Consider the following 12,995-nt stretch of genomic DNA (forward strand, 5'->3'; position numbering starts at 1 on the left):
AATTACAAAGAGGTCAGTCTTAACATTATGATATACTTAGCTGTATTTTTAAGCTTATCTATTAAAAGACATGGGTACATTTCCCTATAAGTATTTAACTTAAGTAAATCAAAGGAACTGGGGAAGGGAAATCAAAACTTTTAAAGCAAAGTGTAAAAATGTAGAAGTTTCAAGTTGACCTACCTGTACCTAGTAATTCTTTAAAAATAAGTTATATATATTTTAATATAAACTGTAACACAGTTAGTTCTTGTCATAAAAGTATACTTCAGAAAATGAGAAATAGAAATTTAGATTTACTTTTTGTAGAGAAACTCTCCAGCTGCTACTGCTACTGGCCGGTGAGCTGAATAAACCAGATGATACACATTTTCACAATCTTCTGCAGTAAGAACTTCTTCACTACTCCTAAAAAGAAATAAGCAGTAGCAGGTTTTCTTTTTATTTTAAGCACACTCAGTAAAAAAAAAAACCATGTTCGTACATTAAAAATTAGTACACTTTCATTAACATGTGTTTTAAAAATTTTTTAAGAAATCAACCTTATTTAATTATTGTCTGTCAGTAAAAGCTTGCCCTGACAAAAGACCTGAGTTTTCTGTTAACATCTAAGATCAATGGGAGTGAATTCAATAATGTAAAGAAATATATGGTAAAGAGAAACAATAACATGTTAAGGACACTAATGGGAAACGAAGACAATAAACTAATGTAGAAAAAGTGCTGGCACTCTTAAGAGCTTACAGTTGATAAACACAGACACTTAGTATTTATCTCACAGTAATAGTAAGGAAAGAAACAAGGTATCACAACATTAAACTATACTGACATCCCAGATATCCCACAATGATGAATAATTTACGACATACTGTATAGGCTGTAAGGCAATGGAAATGAATCTTCCAAATAATTAAAGTGCTAAAGACCTTTAATTATAATCTATCATTGGAAAGTAGTATGGAGGGTACAAAAACAGTACGGAGAAAAAGTGTAGGGCTCATTTTCCTCATCTTATTTTAAAAGAACAAAATAAAACAAAATATTCTTGGCAAATCAAAGTCATCATTTTTCAATCATATTAATATACATCTCTAATTAAATGTGGCTAAAAAAGTCTTTCACATGTTTAAATTTTTCTTTCCTATCAATGATCTGGTTCTAACTTTTGACTATTTTCCTGTTGGGTTTCTGTTCTTATTGATTTACTAAAACTGATTCCTATTATGTAAACATTTTGCCCTATCATTTGTTTTCTGAGTTTATTTACAGAACTTTATGTCATACAGACATTTTTAGTTTTTATATGTAGTTAATTCAATGAATTTTTGGTCTAGATTTTGTCATGCTCAGAAAGACCTTGCTCAGTCATTTTACATAGAGAAGTTTTTAACCTTTCCCATTTTCATCTAATATTTCAATGGTTTAATTTATTTGCATTTAAATGTTTCATACATCTGGAAATTAATTTTATGCAGGGAGTGAGATAGGAATCCAATTTAATTTTTCTCCCAAATAGAACCAAGTTATCACAAAACCCTTTATCTTCTGATAGGAAATGCCACTCTCTTCCTATACTAGGCTGCTGGATGCATTTGCATTTGTCTCTATTCTTTATTCTGTGCCACTGAGCACTACCTATTCAGGCACCAGTACCAAAATTTTAAAATTACTATGGTTTTACAGCATGACTTAAAATCATATTGGCCAGTTGTCTCTCATTAGTTTTTATCGTAATTTCACTGGCTGCTTCTACATGATGAATTTTCCACATAAATGTCAGATTTAGCATGCTATGATTTAAAACAAAGACTCTTGTATTATTTGGATGATGTTAACAACCTAAATGTCCACTGATGAATGAATGCATAAATAAAATGTGGTATAAACATACAATTTAATATTATTGAGCTCCAAAAAGGAGTGCAATTCTGATACATGCTACCACATGAACTCTGAAGGCATTATGCTAATTAAGATTCCACTTATATGAAATACTTAGAAGAGTCAAATTCATAAAGATAGAAAGTAAAACAGTAGTCACGAGGGGCTGGGGAAAGGAGAAGCAGGGAGTTAGTGTTTAATGGGTACAGAGTATCAGTATGGGATGATAAAGTTCTGGAGACAGACAATGTTAATGGCTGCACAACAATATGACCATACCTAATGTCCAATATAAATTTTATATTTATTTCCACAATTTTTTAAAAAAATTAACTGCATTACTATTCCATTTTCACATAATAGAATGTTTTAAATTCATGTTGTTTACAGAGAAGTTTTAGTAAAATACTTTCTAAATGTGTGACCAAAAAAATAAGCACATTTAATACACTCAAATGTTTAACTTTATTTCAAGAGCGTCTAAGTAAAATGGAAAGGGAACTGGCCAAAAGAATGAGAAAACAAATTATTAGCTCAGAATTTTCTTATCCAATAGTTCGCTCTTCCTGTTTTCTCAACTTTATGAGAAAATTAAGCTTCTGGCTGTAAAACCCAAGACTTAAGTTATTAAAATTTAGATCTGGACAAACTTAAACCAAGTACTCCAATGTATTATTTAGCTATCTGGACATAAGTAATATGCAGTAAATATATACTTACTGTAAAACAAGAGTAAGTAATTTTATTGCTTGCACTGCAACATCATATTCTTTGTCAAGGGTCATAGACACAATTCTATCCTAAGGACAAAAATATTGGTAGTTTTAAAGGGACAGCAAGAGAAAAACATTTCCAAATAATAGGTAATTTTTTTAAACTGAAAGTAATACTAACCTTGAACCGACTGGTAAAAAGCTCCAGTTTGGAATTAAGCTCTTTGTTATAATAAAGCCCTTGTAGAGCAGTGAGACATTTGAGTCTTACCTCACCTTGCTAAATGAAACGAGGAGAAAGTGCATTAAAACTTCACATATTTTCAACTTGAATATTCAATATACATGTATATAATATTTTCTACTTTAAAATTCTTTAAGTACCTTTGGGGTTACTATTTCTGTAGGTCAAATGAAAAATTTTTTGAAAAATTTTCAGAGTAATATTACTGTGAAAGACAACAACAGCATATTTTACAGTAAGTTTTCTGTTACAGAAATTAGCATTTTTAAGGGATATATGCAAAGAACTTCAAGGTTAGTGAAGAAACAGCCTAAGAGAAAGTAGTAATGAAAAAAATTAAAAATGTCAAAGGCCAAGTTGTAACTTATAATCTAGCTAAGATACGTTTATCAAAAGAGAAAATCAAAAATGAGGATTTTAAATATATATATATATATATAGCATTCATATTAATAGAGGAAAGACTCTTACTGTTCTAAGACATGCCTCACCACCACCACCTACATGATCCTAATGTTTCAGTACAAAAATCAATTCAACATTGAAGGCTAAACCAGTGGCCAAGATTCAAACACCTAGGGAACTTTATGCAATAGAGACCATGTGTTCACAGAGCAAATACGAGAGAATCAAGGAAAGAGGCCTATTAGAATGTGGTCCCAGGTATACCTATATGCAGACAACTCATTATGAATGAGCGCTGCAGATAGTTATGCCTGTATGTAGACAAGCAGTCTGTGGGGCATATCTTACCTTATCATGCATAGTCCAACCAACATATTTTAAATAACTGTCATTAAGAAAAGCATCACTATACATTTTCATCCAAATGCCAATTTCTTCAATGCAAATAGCTCGGATTTCAGCTATTGCATCGCTGAATGGAACAAGGAAAAATTACGCGTATTAGTGCAGCTATACCCCAGCACTTACAGTTTTTTCAAAAGATGCCAAACACTTCATGCCTACTATAAATACACAGCTACCTTAAGTATTACTGGGGATTCAGAAGTAGAACTAAAGCATGGCACCTGAATGCCAAGACTTTACAGTCTAGTTGGCAAAGCATAATTATCACCACATAAAGTTTTAAAATTAATAAAACTACGAACAAAATCCGATCCCCATGTTTTACCCCATGCCATATCCCAGCCTCTGCTTATACATGCTGGGCATTGTGTGTTCAGAAGACAGTAGGCACACTAGCCTTGTTAGAGCACGTTTCCAGGCGAGAATTAGTTACACATAATATAACATAAAAGCTCTATTTGGACTTGAATGTCAGACTAAATTATTTTGAATTTGTCCTGTAGGTACTAATAAGTCACTTAAGGCTTTTGAGCAGAGGAATAATTCAACAAAAGAACATTTTAGGAAAACTGCAATGATCTCCAGACCTCAGAATGGAGATGCAATAGACTAAACTATGGTTACATTAGAAATAAAAGAATGGGCAAAGGAACATAACAAAGGAAATATTCATCTGATTCACTAACTGCCAGGTTGAGGAAATGAGGGAGAAGTTGAATAAAAAATGCCACCAACATTTAAATAGGTTACAACAGAAATGGTGGTAAGATTACCCATTTCTTTCCTCTGTTCATTCAGAACAGCAAAAGAAAACATCTCACTTCAATCTATCCAACTTTTTAACTGATACTCAAATGGAAGAGAGTCAGGAATTACAATGTACAATCTGTAACACAGTACATCCAAAAGCAATTAAGTATTCTATAACCTGACTCCTAATAACAGCAGTAGCTTCCACTTTCTGGACAGCTACAAAGTCAAGCACAACACTGCTCCATTTTTCAGATAGGGAACAGCGAGTTCAGTTAAATACCCTGCCTAAATGTCCCACTGGAAGAGCTTAGATTCTAACACTGATCTTACTCCAATGCTCGTTCTAATTATTTATACTTACTAAAACCACTAAATATCCAAACTTAAGCAGAGCAAGAATTACATATAAAAAACGGTCCTGACTTACCGGTATCTATGTACAAACACTCCCTTAAATATTGCATTCATCATATTTTCTATTTCATCTTGGTTTTCTTGAAGCTGAAAGGAATACATTATTTCTTTTCAATTGTAATGGAAGACAACAAAAGAAAATCTGAAAGTTGTTTCTCCAGTATTTTGGTGGTTATATCTAATATTTAATGCAGGTTTCTCCAGTATTTTGGTGGTTACATCTAATATTTAATTTCACTCTACAACAGTAACCACATGGAAAAACTATCAGCTGTGTATCAGGTAGCTAAAAGTCTCTAGGTATCTAGAATATTTGACTTAGCTTTTACTGTTGAGCTGATCTAGTAATTTCTAATGCTCACAAATTACCATTGTACAAAGGTAGGTAAAGAAATCTACTAAGTAATTTATTACAATACATATCATCTATTATATAACATGTATGTTCATAACAAAAAAGCAAAATAGTATTTCATTACTTCTGTCTTTATCATCTGAAAAAGAAGAGTCCTGTTAACCAATGCCCACTTGACAAAAGGATTTGGATAAAATAACTTGGTCAAAAAACTTGTTGTCCTGCTAAATCATTTTGAGGGAAACAGTCTCACCCAAAAATAATCAAGTAAACATTTCAAATCTTGGTTGACTTATATACTCCCATATATTTTCAATTCAGCACTTGAGAGTTAAGAGAAAATTGTTTCAGAGCTTGAGAGGAGACATATCTTTCATATCCAAGTATGAATTAAGTTTTAGATTACGTTGTGCTTTTGTAAAATTTCTTTTGTCTTTTCATGAATATATACTCTGCATTTCCACGTAACACTAATAAGGGCATGCACTTCTTACATTCATTAGCACAGATAAACAAAGGTACAGGTGATTTTTCAACATGTTTAAAAATTTAACCCTAACCTTAACCTTAACCTAGAAGAATTCATATCTTGTATTTGTATATGAATTTTAATGTCCAATCTTTTTACCTATATTCACTCATTCTATATTTGCAATCTTAAATTCATGTCCAAAAATGAAGCCATAATTTCAAGGAGTAAGATGTGTTAGGTTCACCTAACAAATCATTTAACGCAATTTTATTTACTAAATTAAGGGACAAAAAGATCAATCCTTCATTTCAAACTATATGAAAAAGATGAGGAATTTACGCATGGGGGAAATGGCAAGACTTTTCTGGCTTTTCTTGACTTGGGCCATTTCAAAAAGTTATCTCAGGAATAACCAACTTATAATGACATCTAAAACTGACCCCCAAAAATGTCAGAATCAAGTAAGTACTTTATGGACTACCATAGCAAGTATTTAAACTCAACTGCATTACTAATATTTTTGAAACATCAGACCTTGCCTATTAGAAATAAAAATAAACATCCCCAATATCAGATAGCAGAATGGTTTATCGCCAACAAAGGAGGAATTTAAATCACAAACACAACACTGAGAGATTTTATTTATTATTACTTAGCATAAGGCTGAAAAAATATTTTCCTCATTCAAAGTTGAATTTGTTGGTCAGTCACTGTTAATCAAGTGCCTCCTACAATTACAGAGAACCACCAACTGAGACACCACAAATCGTACATGTTATTTCTCAAAGTAATTGCACATAAGTGAAACCTCATATCATCCTGACAACAGCTGAGGGAGGAAGAGGGGTATTTTCACAGTAGAGATGAATAATACTAAGGCTTAAAACAACTTGTCAGACTGGTCCAGGACTTACCTGAAGCCCTGAATTTTTAATCCTAGTCCACACAGAAAGAAAATACAGCATATGCAAATTGCTGACATGGGTAGTCAGCAAAGCTAAATTAGACATTAACTAACTTGATCTAATGAACTATCAGTTATATATATCATAATTACTGGTGACCAAACTGGTCATAGACCTGGAACATAAATACTCAACACAGAAGTGTTACCTCCTTCCGCTTTTGTAGCAGGAGTTCTAGCCTCTCATTGGCTCGTTTTCCAATCATTTTATTCCGTTCTGCCTCATACTGCCTTTGTGTATTATCCATATTAATGCTAAGATTTAATGCCACATTCACCAAAGCTGTCATCAACTTCATAGCTATTTATAAACAGAAAATGTTGAAATTAGTCTCACAGATGCAAAACTTTACAATTTAAGATCAAATTAAGAAAAATTAAAAACAAGATGGGCTGTTCTGCTCCTAACAGAAAAGAAAAATACAGCTGTTACAAATGACAACAATAAAATAACAGCTAATGTGTACTGAATACTTACTACTTGTCAGTCACAGTTACCTATATTAAGTACTTTTCATGGATTATCTCCTAATCCTCACAACAGCCCCTCAAAGTTAAGTCTTACCCCCACATTTCATTCATTAGGAAACTGAAGCTCAGGGAGATTAAGAATTTTGCCTCAGATTACACAGTTCATGTAAGTAGTTAAACCAGGACTCAAAAGTAAGTAATCTGACGCCAGACTATGCTCAAATCCCACTATTCTATAATATATCCCCTGCAATCATCTCTAACAGAGAGCATGATTGACCTTCTGAGTAAATTTTGGTTCACACAGCAGTCATTTAGCTATCTCAGTAACCAAAGAGAGAGGGAGCTTGAGTGCTTTTTATCAAACTATAGCATATAAAAATGTTGGAGAGTTTTATCAGTATTTGACTTCCCTTAATTAAAATTATATTACATACCATCATAAAGACAATAGTGAAAATATGAAGAACAGGTCTAGATGAAAAGTCCAAAGTACAAAGAGTAAAGCATCACTCAATAAAGTGCTTTTATCAGACTTCCTCCAGATCCCCACCTTCTATTACTGAACGCTTGGCTCCTAAGACAAGACTCACTGCCTGTGATTTAAGATTTACTAATTGAAATATATGACCATTTTATGCTTTCTTTAACTTACTTCAGACTATTTCTCAGACCTGGTTCACTGCATGATGAAACAATTCACTGCATGATAGGACTAAAGCTTAACTTGTGGTGACTGACTCTCTTTAAAAGAGATCCCCAATTTTCTGCTCTAAGCTATTTCACACCCTCAGCAAACCAGTTTGTCATTCTGATCTAAAAGTATTCACCTTATGCCATCACAGTTGTTTTTAATTTAGCCATCAGGTTCTTAGCATTAAATGCTAACTTCATAGAGCAAGATCACATTCACATTTTGTAACTTCAAATCTAAAAACAGAAAACCTACAGGGAAATTGCATTTTATTTTTTAAAATGGAAGACTTAGGAAAGTATGTCTTTAATCAGATTTAATTATTTGGGAAAATATTCTAAAGGAATGAAAATCTCCCCACACTAAAGGAAAATTTTTTGTAGAAATAAAAATATTCTATCATTAAGGCTTAGCACACTATAGTAACTATGCCTAATTGATTTATTCAAGCTCAAATCAAAAAGCACATATTCAATAATAGGGTATCAACAATTTTACCTTTAGCACAAAGAAACCAAAAGCTTATAACAACACCAAATAAAATCAATGTTCTAAAATTAATCATGTGAGGCTTAAAAATATAACACATTTCACTGAAGGTCAAAGAATTTAACTCAGCCTAAGTTACTCAGAAACATGACTACATATCCAAAATGACTGACAGTTTCCCCAAAATTTGTTGTAAATATCCTCCTCAATAAAACATCTTTCAAGAACTCAAACACATTGCTTTACATGTGCTTTTCCTTTCTGTGGCATAGTAATCAAGTAGGTATACCACATGAAAATCACCGTATACTATCTATAACATGCCTTCATAGAATCAAACTGAAAATACCATCACATTCTCAGTAATTCACAGGCGTTGGAGGTGAGGACAGAGTGTTTTTTTATAACCAAAACTTTATAACCAAAAATGGTTACTTTATAACCAAAATTTAATTTTTGTTACCATTATTTCATTTATTTTAGTGAATTGTTTTTATCTCTAAGTAAATATACAGAAAATATTCTAAATACTGACCTGCCAGGGTGCTTGTATGCCGAAATGCTCTGACTTGTGAGTCAGACAATCCAGTAAGAAGTGAAATGACTGTATCCATCATGTACTCATCATATATGATGCTATATTGACATTGCCGTACTAATACGCCAATGAATTCACAAAAACTGGATTTGAACTTCTTCCACTGAGGACCAGCCATGGTAAGTGGATAATCTCCACTGTCCTAAAACAAGAATTTTAAACAGCAATTTCATTCAAAACACATGAGTTAACAAAATTTTACTTGTTTTTGAACTGCCTTAGGTACAAGTTATAAAGACTACTTTATCTTGCCTTTCTCCAATAAATACGCAAAGTAGGCAGGAGAATAATATGCAACCGTAGAGGTGCCTTTGAACACCTCTGCTCTTTTAAAACCAAAATGGATATTCTGAATTCACTTTAACCAGTGAATATGTATACCAATTACTCAGAGATTAAACATAAAAAGCCTCTCCCATCAGAGCCAAACATTCTGATAAGCAGATATACTTACAATATTTCTTTAAAATAAAAGGAAACCAAAATCAAACCAAAGTTGTATTTCTAAATGGATTCAAAATGATGAAATCATATTCTCAACCAGTTGATGTATGATTTATAAATAACTCAAAGACTGCAATGTCTGTTTTCATTAGCTTCAGAACATCAAATAGTCAACAGACATAAACAATCAGATAATATAAAAGAGAAATGCTTATGTAGCTAGTGCAGCCTGGACAGACTGAAACTCAGATATTCCACTATATAAAGTTAGATTAGATTCTTCATAAATCATTTAAAACAAGTAAGTCCTTAAAAATAAAAGCAGAGACCAATAAATACTACACAGAACTTGACGTCATTTTATCAATACAGTTCAGTAAATTTTTTTACAATTAAATTTCCTCATCAGAGAGTATATTTTCTAATTTTAAGTCGTGCCATAAATAAGTTGAACTATTTCTCATCTGAGAATAAGGTCCCAATACTCCACAAGATTTTCTTCCATTTTTCTGATTGGCTGGCTCATTTAGTGACTATACTGAAATGTTTCACTGTAATTATTGTTTCCAACTTGGTTTGCCGATATTTTCAAATCATATTTCAGTATTCTTATCTGAAAAGATGTTTCCTTTCAGTAAGACTATAACATTTAATATCAGAAAGTTAATACAGTAGTACCCCCCTTATCCATAGTTCGTTACCCACGGTCAACTGAGGTCCAGAAGCAGATGATCCTCCTCCTGATGTATGATCAGAAGGTAAATAATAGCCTAACGCTACATCCCAATGCTTATGTCATTCCCCTCACTTCATCTCAGGACATAGACATTTTATCATCCCAAATCATCATGAGACAGATGAGTACCATAAAGTAAGGTATTTTGACAGAGAACACATTCACATACCTTTTATTATAGTATATTGTTATAACTGCTTTATTTTATTAGTAGTTAACCTCTTACTGTGCTAATTTATAAATTAAACTTTATCATAGGTATGCGTGTATAGAAAAAAACATAGTATATGCAAGATTTGGCACTATTAGAAGTTTTAGACATCCAATGGGGGGTCTTGGAACATACCCCCACGGATAACAGAGGACTACTATAATACCGTTACTCATAATTACCTCTCAACTCCTTGGAAATTGATTAATGGCACTTAGTGATTGATCATCAAAGCTATTTTAACACTTCTTGCCTGCCTTTTAGAATGGTAGTTCAAAGCTCCTTCATCAGAGTAAACAAGAAAAAAATCAAGTATGACTCAAATGAGTCAAAGATGTTCAACATGAAAATTCATGGGCAAAAGCTTTAAAGAGTAAAAGTACTGGCGCTGAAATACAACTGTGAACAAAGCAAACAAAAACCCTTGCCCTGAAGGAGCTTCCATCATAGCAAATTTAAGTATGTCTTTATTGGCAACAATACATCAAAGACATCATTGCAACAAAGGATCAACTCAAGTCTAAGCTAGTAATTTTTTATTTTGTATTGTTCTTACTGCTCATATTTAAAACAAAGATTTTAAACAATGAGAGAGAGTGTGTGTGTGTGTGTGTGTGTGTGTGTGTGTCTGTGTGTGTGTGTGTGTGTGTGTCTGTGTGTGTCTGTGTGTGTGTGTGTTCTTTTGCCTGAGCTATCTGGCTACCCGAATATTGACCAAACTTTCCTTTTACAGCATTCTTAGATTTCTTCTTAGGCTCTAAATTTTATTCTTCCTTGTAATTTTAATTTTAATGATCACTGCCATTATTAACTAACCTCCTTTTACAGATTATGAAACTGATGCTAAGACAACACGCCCAAGGTCAAACAGTCATCATTTGATTGAATCTGATGCCAAAGCTTTTATTCACTACACTAATACTCAGAATTTAAGAATACCTTCAAGAGTAAACAAAGATAATCATGCATACAATAATCAGAACATTTAGGAAGTTACCTCATCAAACTCTTCAGTCATTTTTCGAATTATTTCAGAGTTCTGCATATGTCTAAACATTTCTGCTGTGACAACTCCTGAAATTTATAAGTAAGAAGTTAACACAAGGTAGAATTTTAAAAAGAAAGAACTTTTAAGTCAGTTTCTAAAACTAAAATGTCTATAGTTGCACAGTAAGGTGTACTTCCCAGGTGATCTTTACCATGATAATCAATTCTATAAATAAAGCAAAAAATGCCACTCTAAGCATTCACAAGAAAACAGTTCCACATATCTGAGAGATACTTTTCTTCTCAGCACAATCAGCCCTGGCCATTTCTACCTTACTTACTTTACTCCTGACTGTAAGATGTATACTGGCTTAGCCCCTTTATTATAAAATATGTCATCAAGAGTGAGGCTTGAGGACAGCCAGGGTAACATTTAAAACCTCAAGTATGAATGTGAAGACAATAAGGGAAAGAGTTGTAGCTGGAGTTCAATTTAGCCAAGTTTCTTTATTAGGTACTACTATATGTAAGGTAAATACATCCCATCAACCTCTAAAAGGGCTTCAAATAAACATTAAGTATTAAGCTGTAGTTCTCACCCATCAAGAAGCCTAATCTAGTTGGAAGTTTAAATAAATAACCAAAAAAGGGAAGCAACTATTAAAGGTCATATATAATAAATGCCCTAACAAACAGCAATGCCAAGAAAGGCTGTAGGTCAGACAAAAAAAAAAAGATTAGGGTAAGTCAGGTGTTTGTGTCACACAGAAGGCATCTGCTAAGAACATTTAGAATTTTAAAGGGGGATGGGAGATGAAAGGAGAAAGGATGCACATTACAAGAAGTAGTAAGTTAGTAGACAGAGATCAAATATTAGAAAACGGATTTCTAGGAAAAACGTATGAATAGAAGACAATCCAGGAAGATGATGTACATCAATTTCCCAAATGAGGTATCAAATTAAATTTTAAAAAAAAGGACAAATGTAAAAATTGGATTTTTGACACCTTATTTCTATCACTTGATTCTTTTTTCCTTGACAGTTTTATCACTATGAATACCATATAGTAACATCTAAAAGAACAATGTCTTGGTACCGGAAGGTGAGATTTATCATAGCCATGAGACACAATAGATTTATTTAAATTGGCCAATCTATATTTTGTACATGCACGCACTTGTGTTTGTGTGTGTATAAATTTCTAAACAACAATAGAACATCATGCTCTTTCCAATCTCAAACCTTTTGAAAACATGGCTACTTGAGCTCCTTCTTTATGAGCTTGCAATTTAAGACTTTCCAGTAGCATAACAAAGCCAGCAGGGGCAGAGCAGGAATTAATATCCACTGAGCCTCGTATGTACCAGTCACTTCAAATGTTTAGCCATGGTAACAAACCTATGAAGCAGGTAATATCACCCTGGCTTTAAAGATGAGTAAACTAAGGCTAAGGTAAAGAGAAGGTAAATCATTTGTCTGAGATTCTTCATCTACATCATGCGGCCCATCTCCAGGTGAGATCAATTTCTAGTGGTGCTATGTAATAGCCCTTTCTTACCTGAATATTAAAGAACCAAATGGCTGTTTTAAATATCAAATTTGGAAGAAATCACCATTTCCTTGGCTAAGGAAACACATTCTCAAAAACTTTTTGAAGGGCTTTTAATTTTACTCGAGTCATAGACATATCCTGAGAACCTTACTATACTTTATACCCAGGTGCTATAAACTTGGCAATGCTAGAGAAGGACAAGTAAA

The 12,995-nt window shown here is 32.9% G+C and overlaps 1 protein-coding gene across 6 annotated transcripts in view; it reads right to left on the minus strand.

Moving 5' to 3' along the window:
• Nucleotides 1–12,995, minus strand: part of STAG2 (STAG2 cohesin complex component) — a 141,860-nt gene that overhangs the window by 60,590 nt on the left and 68,275 nt on the right. For all 6 annotated transcript variants that reach the window (XM_036880838.2, XM_036880836.2, XM_036880835.2 and 3 more), the window contains exons 6-13: nt 11,247–11,323; nt 8,796–9,000; nt 6,756–6,907; nt 4,829–4,902; nt 3,592–3,715; nt 2,776–2,874; nt 2,602–2,681; nt 301–408 (exon numbers count right to left, since the gene is read on the minus strand). In XM_036880838.2, the coding sequence (XP_036736733.1) occupies nt 301–408; nt 2,602–2,681; nt 2,776–2,874; nt 3,592–3,715; nt 4,829–4,902; nt 6,756–6,907; nt 8,796–9,000; nt 11,247–11,323 (919 nt within the window). The remainder of the gene's footprint in view (nt 1–300; nt 409–2,601; nt 2,682–2,775; nt 2,875–3,591; nt 3,716–4,828; nt 4,903–6,755; nt 6,908–8,795; nt 9,001–11,246; nt 11,324–12,995) is intronic.

The sequence above is a fragment of the Manis pentadactyla genome, chromosome X, assembly GCF_030020395.1.
Source record: "Manis pentadactyla isolate mManPen7 chromosome X, mManPen7.hap1, whole genome shotgun sequence".
Taxonomy (NCBI): domain Eukaryota; kingdom Metazoa; phylum Chordata; class Mammalia; order Pholidota; family Manidae; genus Manis; species Manis pentadactyla.